This window comes from Nothobranchius furzeri, chromosome 13, assembly GCF_043380555.1.
Source record: "Nothobranchius furzeri strain GRZ-AD chromosome 13, NfurGRZ-RIMD1, whole genome shotgun sequence".
Taxonomy (NCBI): Eukaryota; Metazoa; Chordata; class Actinopteri; order Cyprinodontiformes; family Nothobranchiidae; genus Nothobranchius; species Nothobranchius furzeri.
The window spans coordinates 61,911,875-61,935,995 of record NC_091753.1 but is presented as its reverse complement, the minus strand read 5'-3'; the positions used below and the strand labels follow the sequence as shown (position 1 = coordinate 61,935,995).

At 42.9% G+C, this 24,121-nt stretch overlaps 1 protein-coding gene across 5 annotated transcripts in view; it reads right to left on the bottom strand.

Moving 5' to 3' along the window:
* Nucleotides 1-24,121, bottom strand: part of pipox (pipecolic acid oxidase) — an 83,706-nt gene that overhangs the window by 7,628 nt on the left and 51,957 nt on the right. For all 5 annotated transcript variants that reach the window (XM_070543742.1, XM_070543743.1, XM_070543740.1 and 2 more), the window contains 2 exons: nucleotides 19,773-19,925; nucleotides 141-290 (listed from right to left, as the gene is read on the bottom strand). In XM_070543742.1, coding sequence (XP_070399843.1) covers nucleotides 141-290; nucleotides 19,773-19,925 — 303 coding nt within the window. The remainder of the gene's footprint in view (nucleotides 1-140; nucleotides 291-19,772; nucleotides 19,926-24,121) is intronic.

Below are 24,121 nucleotides of genomic sequence, written 5' to 3'. Positions count from 1 at the left end.
AAATGGTATGGCAGTAGAGCTTTCACAGAGTAAAACTAGCTCACGGGCCAACAAAGGCTGGAGACCCCTGGTTTGGATTGTGTTCCACAGTAAAGCAGCACATCAGCTAAAGTGACCTCCACCCTGTTGCCAGCAGCTACCGTGTACATGCAGCTCTCCACCACAGCTGGTACTGGGATCAGACCCGGAAAACAGCGGGCAACGTAACGCTGCAGGATGTCGATATCGGACCTGTCTGTCTGTCGGTCTCTCTGATCCGGGTCGGTGGGGCTGCCCATGTGGTAACATATCTGTAAAAAAGAACATTATTCATTTTAGCCATGAAATCTTTTATTCAGTCAACGTCACTTTCACCGCCAAGCAGCTGCTCCTGAAAGAAAGCAAACTCATTGTTCGGTTTACGCAGAACGTGTGCATCAGGGTAGCTATTATGTGTCTGCTTTACTTAATTCAGTTCTGCCTGCTGCTCCTGCCTCACACTTCAGTCTCACCCAGCAATTAGACCTCCAGTGAGTGTCATGACTCATTTCTCAGCCTTCATTCAGCTCACCTGGTCCCTTCACCAAGCTCCAGACAAGCCCTGTTTCCCTGGCAACCACAATCAACTCCATTCTCCTCACCTGCTCCTGACTCCTCAGCTCATCTCACACACCTGCTTCCCCTGCTATAAAAGAACCATCCACCCTCTGCCACATTATTGAAGACATTCTCCAGCACTCCAACCTCTGCCTGTACCATGGATCCTGACCTCGTTTCTGTTCCTTGACCAACCCAAGTGCCTGCTCCCTGCCCGGATTGTTTTCTCTGCCTCTGACTACCTGGATTCTCCACCTCAGCACATTCTCTGGATTCTAGTGATGTTACCTGTGACACGCAGGATTCGAAGCTTGTATCACCAAAACGAACCACCGCAGAGCAAAGCACTGTGTCGGAGCTTGATTTGTTTACTGAAAGTCACGTGACCAATGAGCAACGATGCTTCATTCACCCTTCCACCCACGTGACCGCTTCACACGTTGTTTCAAACATTTAAAGCAACGCAAACCGAGAGGCGCAGGTTTATGGCAAGCCAAATGAGCATTTATTCTGATATCAGGATGTCAGCCAGAATTGTCATGAACATTTAAGCCATTTCTGTCCACTAGTTAACTAGTTAGCCATGTTTGTGTCAACTAGTTAAATAGTGACAGCCTATAGTGCTCCGGGAGTTGACGTCACTTCTCCCGGCATGCAACAGTTCAAATCGAAACGGCGCCATCTTGGCAGGCAGAAGCCGGCAGCTGGACTATTAGTTATTGTCAGAAAACTCAATCAGACAGGAAATATGGTAGATTCCTGTTGTGCCCCAGGATGCAGAACAGACGCGGACGACATAAGGAATGAGCCATCTACAGGATTCCCCAAGATCCGGAGCGCCGCAAACATTGGATCATTGTAATAAAACGCACTAGTGACCGGGCGAAAATGAAGCTGTGGGACCCCGAGAGGAAAGGATTTCGCTTATGCAGCGACCACTTCATATCAGGTACTTAAACCAACGTTTCCTCAACTGTGTATGGTATTTATTTTAAATGCTTTTATTACGATTCTTAGTGGGCTTCCTAAACTTATTTTGGCGTGGCTTTTTCTGTCTTATTACTCACAGCAGCAAGTAAACATCACGTAAAACGTTTCCTCGTGAGTTCTGCGTGCTGCCGTTTACGTGTTTTATGATCACAGCAATTAACCGGCTAAGCTGTATTTCATTTTTAAGCAATGGTTGATCAATTGTCAGATCACACACCGAGACTACTTACGTGTAAATCTGTTATTTGTCCGTCCATCCATCCATTTTCATCCGCGTGTCGGGAGTCGGGTTGCGGGGGCAGTAGCGTGACTTCCCTCTCCCCAGCCGCCGGAGCCAGCTCCTCCGGGTAAATCCCAAGGGGTTCCCCGGTCAGGTCCGGTGTTGTGCCGGTAAGAAGCCCGCTCCGACAGCTTCTGGCGTCGGAGCGGGCAGTAGAGTCGAGAGTCCCAGACCTTCTCCCCAGCTCCTCCAGCCAGGGGAATCCCAAGGGGTTCCCCCGGCCAGGTCCGGTGTTGTGCCGGTAAGAAGTCCGCTCCGACATCTTCTGGCGTTTTTAAAAAGTATCCCAGGGGCACGGTAAGGGTCGGAGATGTTTAGTCTATTTAATTTCTGACTATATAAAACGATTTCTTCTGTTTTAAAGTGTGAAGTAAACTCCAACGAAGTAAAATCCAAGCGGATCCCGTTCATGTTCATGGTTACATCCGTGTTTGTTTACCTTTTTTGCATGCCAAAATGGCGTCCACTAACTGAGAGTCACGTGGGGTCCGGAGCTCTATATGTCAACTAGTTAACTATTAAGGCCTAAATTCTCTCTAGTTAACTAGTTAAAATGTTTCATATCTTACTAGTTAACTAGTATTGCTCAGTGTGTTCACTAGTTAACTAGTGTGCATTTATGTCTACCACAAGTTAACTAGTGTGCACATTTTGACCCTCACTAGTTAACTAGTGAGACGAATACCTTCAAGTAGCTGACTGGTATGCATTTCTGCTTTTACTAGTTAACTAGTGAGCAGTTTTTGTGTCAACTAGTTAACTACTGAAGCCTAAATGTGTTCACTAGTTAACTAGTGCGCATTTCTGTTGTCACTAGTTAACTAGTGGGCACATTTTCACCCTCGATATTTAACTAGTTGACACAAACATGGCTAACTAGTTAACTAGTGGACAGAAATGGCTTACATGTTCATGACAATTGTGGCTGATATCCTGATATCAGAATAAATGCTTATTTGGCTTGCCATACTGGTTTGTATGACCTGAGATTGACGGTTCAGGATTCAGTATTCAGTGATTTAACACCGAGTCGCAAAAATGGATCCTGTAGCAAAAAGAGGGCGTTCTGAGATGTGGGAATGTTTCAATTTAATCTCTCCAAATAAGGTTTGAAAATGTATTTGGTCTAGTCTAGTAAATTACCTTTATAGTAGTAATACTTGGTGCATATTGTAGGGCTATATCTTTTAGACCGTCTGTCATTTTCCTTTAATTAAATTAAAATCTAGTGTGGTATGATTTTTCTTCTTTTATTGGTAATTAATATAATAGTTGATGAGCTTTTCAGTTTGGTTGTACGTGTAATGGAATTTAGTATGTCCTATCCTTATGTGAATTTTCTAATCTTCATTTTGTTACTCTATTTCTAAAAAAGATACGTAAATTGAGCTAATTATTCCTGCCTAATAATCCAATAGAAATGTGAAAAGTAAAATATTTGAATATGTAGAGAATGTTAATATGTGTAAATTAGATATATTTCATCACGTATCCCATAAAAATTAACATTGTTTCATTTCAAGTATTCACACCAAGAAAAGCAATTTTAGTATATTTAATGTAATGTTCAAATTCAAGATACTTTTATTATATGATCCTGAGGAAGCTTTTTAATGCTTTATTTGTCCATAAAGTTCAATACACCATTCATTTTCAGTAGAATTGGCTGACAATACAATGAAATACAAACATTAACCAGCAGATGTCCTCCCAGAGTTTTGAACCTTGAACCTTTTTTCAATACAATTGGATTGTAAAGCTTTGTTGGTTCAAAAGGCTTCACATCATCATCACTACTGGATTCTGCCTCCTGCCTGCTCATTGTAGCTTTCACGGATCTATCTGGTTTTGACCCTCGCCTCCTCTCCTACTCTGTCTCCAGCCTCGCCCACCTGGTAACTTCACAATAAATAAAGGACTTATTATTTTATATATTTTTACTGTGTTTGGCATCATTACGGGTCTTCTGAGTTCTGTTCGTGACAGTGAGGGCTTGATCAGCCATTATCCAAGCCCGATGCATGCTGTTCCAGCAGCTGGATCCAATCCTTACCTGCACCAGGTGAGGCGAGGTCTCACCACGAATCACAAGGCCAGCACACAGAAACCCTAACCATAAAACTAATCAAACGTTTTCCTGCATCACAAAAATAACTTTCCACCATAAATGTTACAGTTTGTTAAGAACCAGTGGTTTGTGTCAGAGTGACTGTGGCGTCACCATCTGTTCCTCCTCACGAGTTCACGTTGGCCATCAGCTGACACCAACCTCAGCACCAGCAACATAAATAAAACTTATTAATGAACCCATTTTACAACTAATTTTATTTAGTATTTAAAAACTAGGATCACTGAAAAAGTGTCACTTGTGAAACATGAGTGAATAGTTCCTGTAATAAACTACAGATTTATAGTTTATTACTTTAAAACAAAGATAAATAACCTGATCGTTAATCTGTCCTAAATGTAACGTGATGAAGGAGCTGTTTCAACCAAGATTATTTAATCTTTTCCACAGTCCCTTTGACGCAGCGCCAGTGCATGAAACAGCCTCAAGGTCATGCATTCACTTCTAAACTGTTTACATTCCAGCGATGAAGACAGAAGATAAAGACGGCTTTCTTTTCTTTTATTAAAAGCCAAAGAACTCTATTTTCAATAAAAGCTAATCAAAACAACTGTTAGTCAATAAAAACCATGTGACCGATCTGTGAAATCACAATATTATGATTAATATGTTTTAATAACTAGTTTTCTTGTCCGGGGATTGGACCGCCAAGGCTCCCGCCTTGGTCTGCCACCCGATTCACATTGCACCGGACCCTTCATGTTCCTCCTGCGGGTGGTGGGTCCACAGTTGGACGAGCCCATGTATCCGGTTCGGGCTGGGCCCAGCCGGGCCCCATGGGCGAAAGCCCGGCCACCAGGCGCTCGCTCACGGGCCCCAACCCCAGGCCTGGCTCCAGGGTGGGACCCCGGTAACCCTCCGGGCCGGGTACTCCGACTCTTCGTTTTAACCGCCATGAAAGATCCTTCGAACCGTTCTTTGTCTCACCCTTCACCTAAGACCAATTTGTCATGGGAGACCCTACCAGGGGCACCAAGTGCCCCAGACAACATAGCTCCTAGGATCATTAGGGCACTCAAACTCCTCCACCACGATAAGGTGACGGTTCAAGGAGGAGCCGGAGCTTGTGGCAGAGGTTGAGCGGTACCGGCTAGATATAGTCGGACTCACATCGACACATTGCATTGGCTCTGGAACCCGAGACCTGGAGAGGGGTTGGACACTCTACTTTGCTGGAGTTGCTCCGGGTGAGAGGCGGAGGGCTGGGGTTGGCTTTTTGTTAGCCCCGAGACTCTCTGCCTGTGTGTTGGGGTTTACCCCGGGGGACAAGAGGGTAGCTTCCTTGCGCCTTCGGGTCGGGGAACGGGTCCTGACTGTTGTTTGTGAGAAGTTTAATGAGAAATTAAAATCAATAGTACAATATAATATAACAAAGAAACATTTGCAGGTTTACAAGCAAACACACAACTTACACAATGCTAAGAATGGGCGCGGGCAGAAGCATAAGCTTATAAGCCCAGCCCCCCAAACCCTTTGAACTTAAACAAAATTTTAGAATAGCGTACCGATTCCATAATTTTTACATCATGTTTGAAATGTATGGGAATATATTCAAATCCCCATTCTAGCTTCATAAAAAAAAAAAAGACCTTTAATGTTTTATGCATTTTTTCATTGACTTGATTCATAATATTTAATCACATTTGATTTAAACCTACCCTTAAACTTTACCATTGTTGAACAATCTTTTTGCTCCTGGTCTAATTTATTCCACACATCAACCCCAACACAAGAAATACAAAGTTGTTTCATTTTAGTTCTTACTTTAGGCCTTCTTAACATGTTATACCCTCTGAGATCATAAACACTCTCTCTGATCTGGAACAGATCCTGAATTTGTTTTGGCATCAAATTATACATCACTTTATACATAAACTGTGCAGTTCTTAATGTAACTAATTCTCTTAGCTTTAATACTTTTAAATGAATAAAAAGTAAATGTGTATGCTCTCTACAAGCTGCTTTATTTACAAGTCGGATTGCTCTCTTTTGAATTATAAACAAAGGCTTTAAGTGGGTTTCGTAGGTATTTCCCCACACTTCAACACAATACATGAAATAAGGCAGAAATAAGGAACAATACAAAAGATATAAAGCTTTTTCATCTAAAAATTCTTTAACTTTATAGAGAACTGCTAATGATTTCGATAACTTTGCTTTAATTGAGTCAATATGCGGTTTCCAACTTAACTTTTTTTCTATGGTTACGCCAAGAAATTTTATTTCATTCGCTCTTTCAATTTCTGTATTATTTATTTTGAGATTTGTATCCACTGTAATTGCTCTATTAGTAAATATGATAAATTTTGTTTTATTTAAATTTAAAGTTAATTTATTTAAGTTAAACCAACACTTTAATGCATTTAATTCTTTCTCAACCTTGTCCATTAATGTTATTAAATCTTTCCCAAAACTTAGACCATTAGTATCATCTGCAAATAGTATGAAATGCAATGTTTTAGAAACTAAACATATGTCATTAATATAAAGAATAAACAACAAGGGACCCAACACTGACCCCTGTGGGATACCGGTGGTCACTGTCAGTAGCTGTGAATCAGTGTTGTTAATGTGGACATATTGGAGTCTGTTCTCTAAATAACTCTTAATCCAGTCATAGGCCACACCCCTGATGCCATATCTACACAATTTTTTTATTAATAAGTCATGATTAACAGTATCAAAAGCTTTGGTCAGGTCTAAGAAGACCCCAACAGCATATTGTTTGTTGTCAATTGCATCAGATATTTTCTCCACTAGATCAACAATTGCCAGAGAAGTTGTCCGATCACGTCTAAAACCATATTGCTGTTCAGAAAGAATATCATGATGCTCAATAAAGTCATACAATCTTTTATGAAATATTGTTTCTAGTATTTTGGAGAACTGAGATAAAATAGAAATTGGTCTATAATTAGAAAAGTCATGTTTGTCTCCAGCCTTATAGACGGGAATGACTTTTGCAACCTTCATCCTTTCAGGAAATCTTCCTGATTGGAGAGACTGGTTACAAATATGTGTAAGTGGTTTGGCTATAATCTCAATGATTTCTTTTACAACCGACATATCAAATCCATGTAAATCTGCTGACTTTTTACTTTTAAATGTTTTAACAACTGTTATAACTTCATTTTCATTTGTGCCTTGAATAAATATGGTTTTGTCTAAATTTGTTATTTTACTCACAGCATCTAATTTAGTATTTGATATATCCTTTGCCAAATCTGGCCCAATTTCGGTAAAATACTTATTGAATTCATTTGCTATTTCTTTAGACTGATAAATTTCTTGATTGTCTTTTGTTAGAAAAATATTTGGAAGACTATTGGTTCCACTACCCTTTTTTATTACATCATTTAATATGCGCCACATATTTTTAATGTTAGATTTATTTCCTTCCAATAATTTGCTATAATAATTTCTTTTACTAGATCTCATAATACTTATTAATTTATTCTTGTATATCTTGTAATTCTGTTCTGCTTCCTCCGTTCTTTTCTTTAAAAAGTCTTTATACAGCTTATTTTTTTTCCTGCAAGCCTTCTGAATCCCCTTAGTTATCCACGGCTCTTCAGCATATTTATTCTTATCCACCTTATAAAGCAAAGGGCAGTTTTTTTCATAAAGAGAAGTTATAATATTTAAAAATTTTCCATAAGCCATATTTACATCTTCCACATAAACCTCCTCCCAATTTTGTTCCATTAAGTCAGTTTTAAATGAATTTACTGCTTCTTGATTTTTTAGCCTTGTAACAACCACAGATTCACTTTGAGTAGTTACAGTTGTCCTTTGTACAACTGTGAAAACCGGTAAATGATCAGACATATCGGTAATTATAAGACCACTTAACATATCGTATTCAAGAATATTTGTAAAAATATTGTCGATCAGTGTCGCACTAGTTTTTGTAATTCGAGTTGGCCGAGTTATTAGTGGATACAGTCCCAAACTAAACATGGAATTAATAAACTCTGTATTTGCATTTTGCATTTGAGGATTCAACAGGTCAATGTTAAAATCCCCACAGACAAAACACATTTTTCTGTTGATTATATCATCATACATATCAACTATTTTTTCTTTAAACATTTCAACACAAGATCCTGGTTTCCTATACATACAACTGACTAACACATTCTTAGACTTTTCTATTTGTATTTCCACAGATACACACTCCATAATGTTATCCATAACTAATGTCATATCACCCACCAATCTACTTTGAAAGTTTTTATCAATATACAAAGCCACACCCCCACCTTTTTTGCAATCTCTACTTGTGGAAAACATATTATATCCTTCAATTTGAAACATAGATATCCTCCCTTCCTGGAGCCATGTCTCAGAGATTGCTATTACAGTAAATGGATGATTTGATTGCTTCAAACATTGCATAATCTTCACAAAATTTGAATTTAGACTTCTACAATTGAAATGTATAACAGATAATTTACCTTTTATAGTGACATTATGTTCAAACTGGTCTTCAGTATAGTATTCACAATGATTTTGTACTCTAGTGTAAAAATTGTTATCTGGGTCAATGTCATCCTGCATATCCTGTGGTTTATATTCTGTGTAGTCAAACCTTTGCAATTGTAAATTTTCATAACTTGAATTACCAGTCTCTGTTCTTACTGTATTGAGAGTTGAATAATCCAGATTCTTCGTATATCTTCTTGTTGTATCATCCATGCGTGAAGTTGGTTGTCTTCCTCTTATTCATCCTTGGTGATCCACAGCAGACGTATGTCATTTGTATTGATCAAGTTCTTTAATATCTCTGATGACCATCACTTTTGCCTGCTCCGGGGGACCATTTAGCTTTATCAGTACTTTGCAGTTTCTTGTCCAAGTGTCATGGATCTTCTTTTCTTTTCTCAGGATCCTTGCTTGCCTTGCGATTTCTGAGTTTCTTTTCGTAAGATGCTCATTTACATATACACTTGTACCCTTTAATTTTTTTGCATTCCTCAGCACCTCCATTTTACATTTTCTACTGGCAAGCCTGATCACAATGGTTGATGTTTTACTATGTTTTTGAGCCAATGAGTGACAAGCCACAATGTCTTTACTGGATATTGCAATATCTTTGCTGTTGAAAAATTTGATCACCTGATCCTCAAGTGAGGGAGAACCTGGAGAATGAGTAGCAGTGATTTCAATGTCTTTTCCCCTGTCACAGGCTGCGGCCTGTGCATAGGTACGGTGTATTTCCAGTCCTGATATCAAGAGATCATCCAACCTTGAATGTTGCTCCAACTCGTCAACCCTCCGTTCAAGCAGCTCAATGTTTTTGTCCTTTTCTTGTATTAAAGCCTTAAGTTGCTTGACTTCTTTCAATACCTCCTGTAGGCCGCTTTGCTGTTTTGCCACTTTAGTTATCTCATGTGACATGAAATTCAAGGACTTTTTTATCTCCTCCATATCTTGGACCAGATTCTCCATAGACATCGTTGTTCCAAACAGTTTCCTTGGATGGTTAACTTTATGGCGTTGTCAGATTCCCAGCTGGTTGGAACCAGTTGGTTGTGCTTATGGGCCAAATATCAGTTCAGAGTACCCACCCTTTTTGGAGTCCCTGGGACGAGTGCTAGATAGTGCTCCATCAGGGGACTCCATTGTCCTGCTGGGGGACTTCAATGCTCACGTGGGCAATGACAGCTTGACCTGGAGGGGTGTGATTGGGAGGAACGGCCCACCTAATCTGAACTCGAGCGGTGTTTTGTTATTGGACTTCTGTGCAAGCCGCAGTTTGGCCATAACGAACACCATGTTCGAACATAAGGATGCCCACCGGTACACTTGGTACCAGGGCAGCCTAGGTCACAGGTCGATGATAGATTTTGTAGTCGTATCATCTGACCTGTGGCCGTATGTTTTGGACACCCGAGTGAAGAGAGGGGCGGAGCTGTCAACTGATCACCACCTGGTGGTGAGTTGGATCAGATGGCAAGGGAACATGCCGCGTAGACCTGGCAGACCCAAACGCATAGTGAGGGTCTGCTGGGAACGCCTGGCAGAAGAACCTGTCAAGACGGTCTTCAACTCTCACCTCCGGCAGAGCTTTGACCGCGTCCCGAGAGCAGTGGGGGACATTGAGTCCGAGTGGGCCTTGTTCCACTCTGCGATTGTCGAGGCGGCTGTTGCTAGCTGTGGTCGTAAGGTGGCCGGTGCCAGTCGTGGTGGCAACCCCCGTACCCGCTGGTGGACACCAAAGGTTCGGGGAGCCGTCAGGCTGAAGAAGGAGGCCTACAGGGCGTGGCTGGTCTGTGGGTCTCCGGAGGCAGCAGACAGGTACCGGATAGCCAAGCGGAGTGCAGCAGTGGCAGTTGCCGAGGCAAAATCTCGGGCGTGGGAGGAGTTTGGTGAGGCCATGGAGAAAGACTATCGATCGGCTCCAAAGAGGTTCTGGCAAACTGTCCGGCGCCTCAGGAGAGGAAGGCAGCAACTCGCTCACACTGTTTACAGTGGGGATGGGGAGCTGCTGACGTCAACTGAGGCTATAGTCGGACGGTGGAAGGAATACTTTGAGGAGCTCCTCAATCCCACCAATGCGCATTCCGAGGAGGAACCAGAGCTGGGAGGCCTGGGGATGGACTGTCCGATCTCGGGGGCAGAAGTTGCTGAGGTAGTCAAACAACTACACAGCGGCGGAGCCCCGGGGGCGGATGAGGTTCGTCCTGGGTATCTCAAGGCTATGGATGTTGTAGGGCTGTCATGGTTGACACGTCTCTACAACATTGCGTGGTCATCGGGGGCAGTTCCTAGGGAGTGGCAGACCGGGGTGGTGGTCCCCATCTTTAAGAAGGGTGACCTGAGGGTGTGTTCCAACTATAGGGGGATCACACTCCTCAGCCTCCCTGGAAAGGTCTACTCCAAGGTACTGGAGAGGAGGGTCCGATCGATAGTTGAATCTCAGATAGAGGAGGAGCAATGTGGTTTTCGTCCTGGCCGTGGAACTGTGGACCAGCTCTATACCCTTGCAAGGGTGATGGAGGGGGCATGGGAGTTTGCCCAACCAATCCACATGTGCTTTGTGGATTTGAAGAAGGCTTATGACCGTGTCCCCAGGGGCACCCTGTGGGGGACGCTCCAGGAGTATGGGCTGGGTGGCTTTCTGTTAAGGGCCATTCAGTCCCTTTACCAGAGGAGCGTGAGTTTGGTCCGCATAGCCGGTAGTAAGTCGGACCTGTTCCCAGTGAGGGTTGGACTCCGCCAGGGCTGCCCTTTGTCACCGGTTCTGTTCATCACTTTTATGGACAGAATTTCTAGACGCAGCCGTGGTGTGGAGTGTGTCGAGTTTGGTGGCAGGAGAATCTCGTCTCTGCTTTTTGCGGATGATGTGGTCCTCCTAGCTTCATCCAGCTCTGACCTTCAGCTCTTGCTGGGTAGGTTCGCGGTCGAATGTGAAGCGGCTGGGATGAGGATCAGCACCTCCAAATCTGAGACCATGGTTCTCGACCGGAAAAGGGTGGCTTGCCACCTCCGGGTCGGGGGAGAGGTCCTACCTCAAGTGGAGGAGTTTAAGTATCTCGGGGTCTTGTTCACGAGTGAGGGTAGGAGGGATCGGGAGATCGACAGGCGGATTGGTTCGGCGTCTGCAGTGATGCGGACGCTGAGCCGATCTGTCGTGGGGAAGAGGGAGCTGAGCCAGAAAGCCAGGCTCTCGATCTACCGGTCGATCTACCTCCCAATCCTCACCTATGGTCATGAGCTTTGGGTAATGACCGAAAGAACGAGATCGCGGATACAAGCGGCCGAAATGAGTTTCCTCCGTAGGGTGGCCGGGCTCAGCCTTAGAGATAGGGTGAGGAGCTCGGACATTCGGGAGGGACTCGGAGTAGAACCGCTGCTCCTCCGGATCGAAAGGGGCCAGTTGAGGTGGTTTGGGCATCTGGTCAGGATGCCTCCTGGACGCCTCCCCCCGCCTGTCCTGCCGGCAGAAGGCCCCCGGGTCGACCCAGGACACGTTGGAGAGGTTACATCTCCAATCTGGTCCGGGAACGCCTTGGGGTCCTGCCGGAGGAGCTGGTGGACAAGGCCGGGGAGAGGACGGTCTGGAGCTCCCTAGTTGGGATGCTGCCCCCGCGACCCGGACCCGGATAAGCGGAGGAAGACGAAGACGAAGACGAAAGATGTTTTAATAAGTAAATGACTTATTCTAGCCACTAGACACGCTGATACACTAAGATAAATAATCACATGACACATTGCTGTCACTGATCCAATCAGAACCTTCACGTCTGAAGCGTGGCGAGTCTCTGTGGTGTTTATTTAATCTGTCAGCTGTGATTCGTCCAGAATCATAAACATCCAGATTAATAAAACAGTCCAACGCCATTTTCAAGTTCAGTATTCAACAAGATCTCATGATCCCCTGAAGTTCATCGCATGCTAAGTGAAGTATGGACCGGCCATCTACACTTCCCTTTTTAAGCTAGAACTGCCAAGCTGGGAAACCCTGTCGTTGTTATAAAAAAACAACGGTTCCTTCAGAATAAAAGCTGAACCCGCTGACCCAAGGAGGGTCCATTTTGACGCTGTGAAACACCTGTTGCTTTTTACCTGGAGGCTATCCAAAGAGTGGTTTGTAGTGCTGTCGACGCTGTTTCATCAGCACCAGTACCAGAGAAAGGTCGTGAACCTGGCATCCTGATCTGTACGGGAGTCTCACTGAAGGGTATGTAGATGCGACACAAATGGCGTCTCATGTTCTTATGACTACGGTTCAAACTTGATCAGTTAGGAGCAAAACATCATCTCCCACTCAGACTCGCTTGTCCAGAAACGGAGGTTCTGAACTGACACCGCACCAACACACACTTCACCTCACATTTCATTCCAACAAACATCCATCATTAGAGAGTTGGTCTTGTTAAACTGTTTAAAATCATTTAAATAATACATTTTCTTAAATGTTTGAAAGTCTCTCTTCTCTTGTCTCTCAGTTCATGCAAAGTGTTTATTTAATTTCCCTGTATTAAATAACCCAGTGTCCATTAGATGGGGTCCATACTAGATATGGATCTTTAATGTCTATGGTCATTAATTGAATTGTAACTCTTTAACTCTACATAAACTACAGTTCAACTATTTAACTTATCCGTTGTAGTTTCTCCAGAACGGTCTCCCTCCAGCAAACATGACAGAATCAGAATCAGAATCAGAATGAATTTTATTGCCAGCGCTCCAGCGATCCAGAGCATAGGAACTTGACTCCACAGTACAGCCTGACCAAGATTACACACACACACATATAGACAGGACAGATACAGGCAGACCACGAGAGCAGCCATGACGGCGCTCCTTTCCATAGATGAAGAGGGGATTACATGAGGAGAGTTCGGGGAAGGAGAAAAAGGCATCAACAGAGTTACGCCGGCAGGGTGTAGCTCTACTATGCAAAAAAACACCCAACATATAAGCACGAACGTCACAGTTCACAACGTGAGACCTGGTAGGTAGGGGGGAGGGGCTGGGACCCTGGTGTCCTCAGCGGGAGCTGCCTGTGTGGCGCTCGGCCAACTGAATCCACAGGTGGGTGGGAGGTCATGGGAAAGCACAGAGCACAGTGAGTGCCTCCAACTTGATGACCTCGATGCAGAGACCACAATCTGAAGGCGGGGGGGTAGGTAGGGTTTCACAGCATTTGTCTGCATTTCTTCCATTGTGGGGGTTTTTGCACACAACTCCAAGGCTGCTTATGGCGTCAGATTGGATAACAGGACTTCGTTTGGGTCAGGCAGAGATAAATGTCCTCTCTGCCTTAAAGTCTGTATTGATCATTCAAGTCCTCCAGTGAAGCCAATTCGGTGATTAAACATCTCCACACCGTCCGGTGACCCTCTCCGAGATGACATCCATTTTGCGCACTAACACCGGTAACGCAGCTAAGACATTGTCCAGCTTACGATTCACCTCGAGTAACGTCCCAGTCTGTGAGGTCTCCACATGGACGGTGCCGTCCATGGGTGCGGGTCGCCCTCCAATCGCTCCCGTCATCCCAATTTTTCGGAAAACCAGATATCCTCCCACTCCAATCAGAAGAAATGCAGTGATCATCAGGCCAAATATCCACACATCTTCGACGTCCTCAATGGACAGCTGAGAGAGACAGATGACATTCCACTTCTTCCAGGAATCGAGCGCATATCCCGCTGTATGTGTCCCGTGAGGGCAAGTGGGAGCCCCCTCCTCCGTTCTCATCGTAGAAAAAATCTTATCAATCGCGTTGAATGACCAATTAATTAAATCCATTGCTGAAAAATAGTGATTTCCAGAGGAAATGCAGAGAAGCGCGCTGTAGGCAGACGGGACAAAAAGAGCCTTGGGAAAAGCAGATAAGGGACCAAAGCAGAAGCGACTGTTCTCTGTGAGTGCTAGAAGAAGAATGACCAACAAACAACGTAAAACATTTATGGAAAAGTATGCTTCGAAAAGTTGGACCAGTCTTAACATCAAGAACCATCTCTTCCCAGAATTCTATTTTTATATGTTGGAAAAGTCTCCTTCTCCTCTTTGGAGACTTCCTCTTTGATTTCCTTTGACAGCATTTTTCAGGACCCAGGCCAGCGGTGTTTTCTTATTCCAGGAGATCTCAGATGTGTCCCAGAGACAACCTCATGCATACAACATGAGGTTTCTGTCGGTTCCTTCTCTCCTGAGCACAGCGTTAGGGTTGGGTGATGTGGAAAAAAATCACCATATTTTCTTTTGCCAAGTCACGATCCCGACTTTATGACGACTTTTTCTATTTTGACTATTCAGACGTTTTGGAGGCTTTTTACTAGTAAAATATATCAATTAAAAAGCATAAATCATGACAGAAAATAGAATTAAAGATTTCAGAATCCTAAAAAAGCTTAAACTTCCAATGTCTGTCTGTCTGTCTCAGGTGAGAGCTAGAGATATGAGTCTCAAATGTCCCACAGGAACTTTTATTTATTATAAATTTATAATTAAAGTGTAACTAAACCCCAAAATAACATAATTTTGCTAAGTAACTGTATAATTGGGTCTTTGCAAATGCAATCTTTCTGTTTCTGTGCATTTTTTGACATGTTTGTGTAAACTTGATTAAATCTAGAATCTAAGTCTAAAAACGTCTCAGTGCTGCCCCCTGTGGCAGAACAGCGGCTACTGCATTTTAAACTTGTGATTGGCTGGGGCTGGAACAATTTCACGTCATCGGTACAGTCTCCTCCCACTCCCCCTCCCTCCCAAGATGGAAATCCCCACACTTGGCCATGCCACTCTGTGCCTCCTGGCAACGCCCACTTTCAAAGCATTTTTCATATCTTGACTAGAGGTGGAGTTACGTTTTATGTTTATGTTATGTTTATGTATTTAGCAGGCGCTTTTGTCCAAAGCTACTTACAAGTGATAATCGGCATGTTGCCCTTGAGGCTAACAATAACAACAACAACTTGACATCAATCATGGAGAGGAGGGAACAAGGAGTGGACAGTAGAGGGGGGGACGGGTGCAGGGAGGGTGCTAGTTAAGAAGATGCTCTCTGAAGAGCAGGGTCTTCAGGAGTTTCTTGAAAATTGAAAAGGAAGCTGCTGTTCTGGCAGTGCTTGGTAGGTCATTCCACATTTGTGGAACGATGCATGAGAAGAGTCTGGATTGTCCTGAGCGTGGTGTAGGCACTGCTAGCCGACGATCCCGTGATGACCGGAGCGGCCGGGCCGAGACGTAAGCCTTTGCAAGAGGATTCAGGTAGATGGGAGCCGTACCGTCTCGGACTTTGTATGCTAGTGTTAGCAATTTGAATTTGATGCGTGCTGCTAGCGGTAGCCAGTGGAGCTCAATGAACAGAGGGGTGACGTGTGCTCTTTTTGGCTGATTGAAGACCAGACGCGCCGCTGCGTTCTGGACCATTTGAAGAGGTCTCACAGTACAGCCTGGAAGACCAGTTAGAAGGGCATTGCAGTAATCGAGGCGGGAGATGACAGTAGATTGCACCAGGAGCTGGGTGGCATGTTGTGTTAGGTATGGTCTGATCTTTCGTATGTTATACAGCACAAAGCGGCATGAACGAGCAACAGAGGCAACATGATCTTTAAAGGTCAGGTGTTCATCAATCACAACACCCAGATTTCGAACTGCCTTTGAAGGAGCCAGAGATAGGAAGTAATTTTGATTGAGATACTGTGCTGTATGGATGGTTTTGCTGGGATGACGAGTAGTTCAGTTTTAGAGAGGTTGAGTTGGAGATGGTGGGATTTCATCCATTTTGATATGTCAGAGAGACAGTTTGATATTCGTGCAGAGACAGTGTGGTCATCCGGTGGAAATGACAGATAGAGCTGGGTGTCGTCTGCATAGCAGTGGTAGGAGAAGCCATGTGATCGAATGATCTCACCCACGTTTTCTGATGGTGTGCAGTTCCTCTTTAATGTAAAATTTTTTAATTTCTATCTAGAGGTGGCTCATATTCTATCACGCAATTACTAGTAATTATTTCTTGTGAAGAGGAAATCATGTTAATCATGTTAAGTAAAAATCATGATGCATCCTTATCTCATGCATCCTCTAGTCAGGATTACACTCCAGCTATTTGGGCCTCACTGCTCACCGTAGCCGTTTCCTGACTACACAGGGAAGGGTTTGGCCTGTCTCTCTACACAGACGGGATAAACAAAGCTCCGGTCAGCAGCCATGGTGAAAAGGCTCGCTAAAACACAAACAAACGTCCCCACATAATAAAAGCCACGAAGCCAAATGCAAAGTTTGGAGCAGAACGTTGACCCAGACGCCTCCTGATCGAGCAGACGCGTGAGAATATCGCTTAGTGACGGAGCAAACTAGTGGCTATATCAATCATGGTGTGCTTCTTCAAAGATTCATAATCATTTACGTACGCATCTTAAAGGTATGGTGGAGGATGTTTCTGAGTTTCAGGAAAGAACCGCCCTCTCCACGTTTTAAAAGATGTACATGAGAGAACGCCCAGTTGTCCTTGTGCACGTTCAGTTTACAAGTAGCTGTCGGCCTTGCAGCTAACTTCTTCTATCAGTAATCTGAAATGAATTTCTATTAATAGCATGCCGAACTTTAGCTTACCTGTTGAGCAGAAAGCAGTCAACAGAGGCGTCAGAGGCGTACGCCATTGGGATTCCTAAAGGACTCTGGTCTTATTTCTCACTACAGAGGCCTTTTTCTTCTTAACATAGACTCCAAGGACACTTTTTCTCCTGCAACTCTCTGTTATCTTCTAAGGAACCCACAGAGAACAGTGAGGAATGAAGGCGTATCGCTCTACACATGAACAGAATGCACAGGAAGTAAAAACTAACCCAGGAACGAGCGCGTACGACGACGGCCTTACGTGAAGGCTTCACCAGGATGACTGACAGTTATGCAGACCAAGATTTCAGATGATCCTCCGCTGTACCTTTAATGCATGGATTATTAGATTATTTTTCTCAGCTCTACCGAGCACCCCAGCCAAACAAACCAACACGCTGCCTAAAACTTACTCTTACTGTTTCATCGGTGTGTCTGTCGTGCCAACAGAAGCAGACTAGCATGATACGGCTAACAGAAAAACAACAAATGCGTGCTCGTAGACACGGCCAGAAATAACTCCCAGACGTTCAAGTTTTGGTAGATTGTCATCACATTAGAATCCTTAATGATCTTATATCGTCGGCCCTACGCAGCGTTACACCACAGAACCTCTCCGCAGAATTTCATTTGGATGGAGGAGAACTACAAGAATACAGCTGAGGAAGGCCATCTAGGACCACTGGGGAAAGGTACAAACCCCAGGTCCAGTGATGGTAGGAGGGTCTGAGCATCCAGTGCAAAGGCTGGTGTGAAAGCAGCTCGTCAAACCTCTGGTTGAGCCAAACTCAACAATCCTGGTACTGATCACTGTTAACGCGGGTCTAGATCAAGCCTCGTTTGTGATTTGCATTTTTGATCTGACTTGAGGTTTACATTAGAATCCCCTTCCTGACACAACCCTCCGTATTTATCCGGACTAGCAACCGGCACAGGGAATCACTGGAATGTGACCTGTTGTGGTTGTTTAGCTTAAACAATCTACTGGTCAATAAACGACCAGACAAACATCGCTCTAAACACCAGGTGACCTTTGGATGACAAGAGGACCATGAGATGTTTGATGCTCTTACACGTTTGATGGTGGTTAGATGTTTACAGAGCCTTTCTGTGTTCCACTGCTTCCTGTACATAAAATCCCTCGTTTACTAAATGTTTTAGAGTGCTTTTTGTTGTACAGCGGGTACAGAAAAGAGTCACCACCTTTGAAAGACTCCTGTTCTTCACAGCCTTAAACGGAAACACAAACAAAGGACATCTTCTACCAGCTTTTTGTATCCAATGCATCCCAAATCATCACATTGTAAAACATCAAAGTCACAGTTCAACAACAAAAAAAAATAAACACAGGAACCCCCCCACCCCTAAAAAAAAAAAACAATACTCGATTAGTGGAGGATAAAAATCAACTGATCCTGAAGTATTATCTTGCTTGTTAGTGGGTGATGAACCATTTTCCAGAGATCTCAGAGATGTGGACAGACACGAGGCAGGAGATGGATACACAATCATCTCAAAGGCTTCATCAGTCCCAAGGAGAACAGTGAAATCTACAATAAAGAAGTGGCAAGTGTTTGGTTCTTCTAGGCCCTCACTGGATCTGGTCGTCCCTCTAAGCTGGACGGAAGAGCAAGGAGGAAACTGATAAGAGATGCTACCAAGTATCAGAGGTGAACTAGGAAAAACAGGTGATTCACTGTGGCGACACCTGAAGAGAAAGAAGTTTAAGACGTCTTTTCCACCACATGAAAGGCCCAGTGTGCACCGATTACACGTGCCTGTTGCACTCCCTTTGCTGTCCACTTTAACATAGGTCTAAACGGAAGACATTTTTGTTCTCCTAGCCTTCTAGCTAACAGCTACATATCATGACCTCTGAATCCCCCACCTCCCATACATAGAGTGGCCTTATTGAATTGTTTTAGTCCAAGAAACGTGGAATGTTGATGTAAAGGAACATTTTTGAATTAAAACTAAGTCGTCATCATTCCATCTGACAATCCCAATCTCTGGATTCATTTAAAAGGTCATGCTTATTATATGAAATGCAATCTTTTCCACCCGATTCCAGATTTTTCGAAAATCACGTGACGAAGACCGATTTCAGATAACATGATCAGAGCATGCCTCTCAGAGAAAAATGGACGGGGCAAAAAAATGTCAAGTTCTAGAAGAAGACCTGCTGTCCTCTGCCAGCAAGTTGAAGATGGTTGAGGTTTTCCCCCAGTGAGTCGTGGCGGATGGCTGCTACTGATCCAGGATCCTCTGGAGGTTTCTTCTTGTTAAAAGGGAGTTTTCCTCTCCACAGTCGCTACATGCTTGCTTAGTATGAGGATTGCTGTATAGTCACTGACACTAGTCAGTGACTTGATGCAACCTGCTGGGTTCCTTATATAGGAAACTTAATCGGCATAATGAACTGAACTCAACAAGTGCCTTGAGACGACTCTTCTAACTTTATAAAGTTTTACCTCAACATTACACAAAGTGGCTGACCACAAGAGGTGGTTCAGCAAAACATCAAAACCTTTAATAATCTCAGTATTTCTTGACTTTTATTTAGAATTATTTGTGAACTGTAATAGTTGGATGCTATAGGTTGCATTAGATATTTGTTTGTGTTTTCTATTAATGATGTAAACAAAATACAAGTACACTAAAAGAGCACCTGCTTGTTTGCTTTTGTGTGATGACGCCAGAGGGTTTCGTCCCCTCACGTACCTTTACCAGCCCGGGGTACTCGTTGGCTGGGAGACCATAGATGTGCTCTTTGGTCTCCTCACATTCAGTCAAGATGAAACAAGGAAAGTGCTTTTTCACGTCATACGTCCCAGGAACCTTCTCTTTCCAGTAGCACACGTTGATCTTCACCACCTGCAGGATCCAAGATAGTAACTTTTGTTAGGTCACGTTCTCTATAGGCCCAGACAGACAGGATGTTTAGAAGTTTTTGAGGCATTGAGGCTATGTTTCTGCATTTTTAGCTTTCTGGTTAGTCGGTGACTGTTCGGCTGCTGCTGAGAGCGGGTGAGCTCAGAGACAGTGATATCCTCCAAGCCTGCTGCTTGTCTGAATAATGCAATTCCAACATAATCTCTGATTCTCCACTCTAACAGCTGTCTGCTTGTTGTGTAGCAGATTGCAAAATGAAAGGCTACCCAGCCGACTCAGCCCTCTGAGCTGTTGGGGAGGAAACCCCATTTTTGTTTACAAAGCCTCGTCCACTGGGTGTTTAAAGGCTAGTAAGGATGTGGGGGAAGATCCCTGCAGAAAATTAGCGAGGTTGGATTTAATATGAAGCACTTTCACTAAAGCTCAACTCCTAATCCAAATAGTCCTAGTGCATTTTACTGGTGCATATCATTTACACCAGTGAACCCCAACTCCCAACTCCCTACCTTGAGAGCCGATATCCAGCATGTTTTAGTGGTTTCCCTAATCCAACACACTTGATTCACCTGTTCAACAGCTCCTATAGCCGTCTGGTTGGGGTCTGGGGTGGTGGGTCGCTTTGCTCAGCGTTGGGCGGGGGAGCCTGCTCATCAGCACCCCAGCAGAGAGTGTCGAACTCTGGTTACTGGTGATGGTTGTACCCCATGTGCAGCAGTACCGGGACCAGAGTGAATAGGGTGTGTATGGGGAGCATTTTTGTAAGTCTTGGGTTGTATGTGCATGTGTGAGCATGAGGGAGGGAGTGTGTGACTGTGTTTGTGTATGACTGTATATGTCAGGTGGGGCCTTTGACTCCTCCCTTTCCTGGGACTTCTTTTGATGATATAGATCTTCGTCTCCCCTTGATTTTATATTTCATCATCAGGTTGACGTGGTGATAGCTTTCAATTCAATTCAATTCAATAATTTATTTCACTCAAAGTTTAAATATACAAACTTCAGATCAGAATATAAGCATTCAAGTGAAATATGGGGAGGAAGAAGAAAAAATCTTATATGACCTACCCCCTTCAACTAAGACAAGATAAATAACAAAAAGTAAAAAATAGCCTTGTACACAAAAAATAAACCACTCTCTTACTTCCACAAATAATATCACTACTGAAACATTAACCCTCCATCCTCAACTCACCAAATCATATGATTTTAGCATTTTATCTTTATACATTTTTTTAATTGATCAGTAGTTGTACATTTTTTTAATTCTTCATCCAAGTTATTCCATAATTTCACACCATATATTGAAATACACATTTGCTTTAAAGTAGTACGAACAAATATCCTTTTAAACTCTGGTTTCTTTCTACTCTTATCATTTTTTGGGATCAAAACAAAGAACCGTTGTAGATTAGTTGGCAGTAAATTATTTCTAGTGTAACGTGAGGAAATATGGGTTTTCTGTGCAAAAGGTCATTTGACTCGGCTGGGTCAAAGCTGGGTCGCTGAGAACTTTCACCCACAGATTGAGACCTTTGCAGACATGAAGTCTGCAAGAGTCTGCTGGAAACCATAACATCTGCCACCTGCAGTCTGCCAGAAGATGTGTTCTCAGGAAATGTAGTCATAACAAGTCTTAAACTTCCTTTCTTGATTTTAATGTTAAAGAATAATCATTATCATTTTGCTCATTATAAATGTGTTTTAATCAAATGAATGATTCTTATGCTTTGGGTAATTATAATGGATTAATGAATCCATACTTAAATAATGTTTGAGGATGTTTGTTAACGACCTTCACACACACTCAAGCACACACACACTCAAACACACCCACACACAGATTCTCACAGTAAACTCCAAAACACATTTGCTGACGCACACGTTTGCTTTGAGAAGAGAAAGGCTTTTGGTAAGTTTCAGTTTATGGTTGAGTTCGTGCTTGACAATGAAAGAGAGAGGACCTGAAGAAACCAAAGGGGGGACAGAGCCGATCGGCTTGTTCCCCCCCCCCCCCCCCCCTCTCACGCTGTTCCTGTCAGCCAGACAGAATAGCTGAATCGCAACTTCTAACGCAGACTCATACCGATTCTTTTGATTTCTGAGTGACCTAAACTTAACTAAACGCATCTGCAACGTTTTTCCATCGACGTGTACCGCGGGCATCTCTGGACCGGGCCGCGGACACCTCCGTCTCCTCTGCCAGCCGCTGGTGTCACCTGGATGAACATCCCCATCCTCTGGCGTCCCGGATCTAAAAGAGGGTCCGACTTTCGGTGAGGCAGAACACGGTAGATAACGTTTTGATGCATCTTTTCCAAGAAAACCTAAGTTTATTCAAACCATCACTTTTCACTCAGACACCTGTTTCTTCCTGAAGCAAAATCAGATGCACACCCACACTCAGCTCACCTCATATTCAATCTTCACACACTCATCACAAGGTCTATTTGTGCAAGCTTACAATATCAACTGTTAAAGATTGTTCAACAAAGTTGCCAATGTTGATTGTCATTTCCAGGTTTGTCATTTCAAAATCATTAGTTTAATTTGAGGAATTAAAACTTTTAACTTCCAAACTTGTTTCTTCATTGAACTGAAACACAGACACGTGGATATTATCGTCAGTTTATCGATGAAAACAACCTTTGAGTCTTCTTAAAACTATACAATTTGGTTATTAATTTAATAAAATTAATATCACAAATTAACATGTAGAATGGTTCCTCTTTCATAAAAGAGCATAAACCATAACGCTACACTAGCCTTAAACATAATTAGTAAAATTTTCCAGTTAACTAAGTCTTTGAATTTCATAATTTTAGATAGAACAAAATATTTGTTAGTATGTTCTGTCGGATTTGCTTTATATAGAATTCACAAAACTTTCTTCTGTAACAGAAACAAAGGATTAGTGTTTGCTTTATACGTACTGCCCCAAACCTCAATACAATAAGTTAAGTATGGTAAGATAAATAAATAATATAATGTCTGAAGTGTTGAAATTTCTAGAAAACCTTTGACTTTGTTTAAAATTCCAATACTTTTGGATATTTTTTGTTTTATATATTTTATATGGGTTTTCCAAGTAAGTTTATGGTCCAAGAGAACCCCTAAGAATCTGACTTCATTTACTCTATCGATTAAGAAACCATCAATAGACAACGTAACTAAATCATTAGTTTTTCTGTTACCAAAAACCATGAATTTTTTTTATTCCAATTGAGAAATAATTTATTGTCATTAAACCACTTCTTAAGTTTAGACATTTCACAAACCTTATTTTGAATAATAATTTCTAAATTATTTCCAGAGCAAAATATATTCGTGTCATCAGCAAATAATATGAACTGTAATACTTTGGACACATCACAAATGTCATATTTATTTATTTATTTATTTATTTATTTATTTTTACCGTGTCCTGTCTGGCTGTGAAGCAAACAGAATTGATGACTGAATGCTGGTGACAAGCCTTACAGGTTTACTCTCAGGTGGAGCATCAAAGCGTTTGCTTTTAATGTCACGCCTGATACTTAAAACGTTATTGTTATTGTTGTTGAATGCTTTGTAATTCCGACCAGACACGGAGACAGAGGCGAAAGAGAAAGGAAAAGACAAAAGGAGGGGGGAGGGGGGGGGGTTCCACAAAAATAAACAATAATGAACAAGAGTCTGCTTCTAGACCTGCAGAAAGAGAAAGAATGGAAAAAAATGAGACACACAACAAGAAAAAAGAAAAAAGAGAGAGATGGACAGGAAGCTGAGTACAGAGAGCTGGTGGAGCGCTTTGTGGCATGGTGTGGAAACAATCATCTGACCTTGAACGTGAACAAAACAAAGGAGATGATTTTAGACTTCAGAAGAAACAGGGTGGAGTCAAATACTGTTTCCATCATGGGAGAAGAAGTGGAGGTGGTTGAGGAATACAAATACCTTGGAGTTCACCTGGACAACAGACTGGACTGGAGAAAGAACAGCGAAGCCGTTTACAAGAAGGGGCACAGCAGACTGCACGTCTTGAGGACGCTTAGGTCCTTCAATGTCTGTAGCAAGATGCTGCAGGTCTTCTACAAGTCTGTTGTTGAGAGTGTAATCTCTTCAGCCATCGTCTGTTGGGGTAGCAGCATCAGAAGCAGGGACCTGAAAAGGCTCAACAGCCTAATAACAAAGGCTGGTTC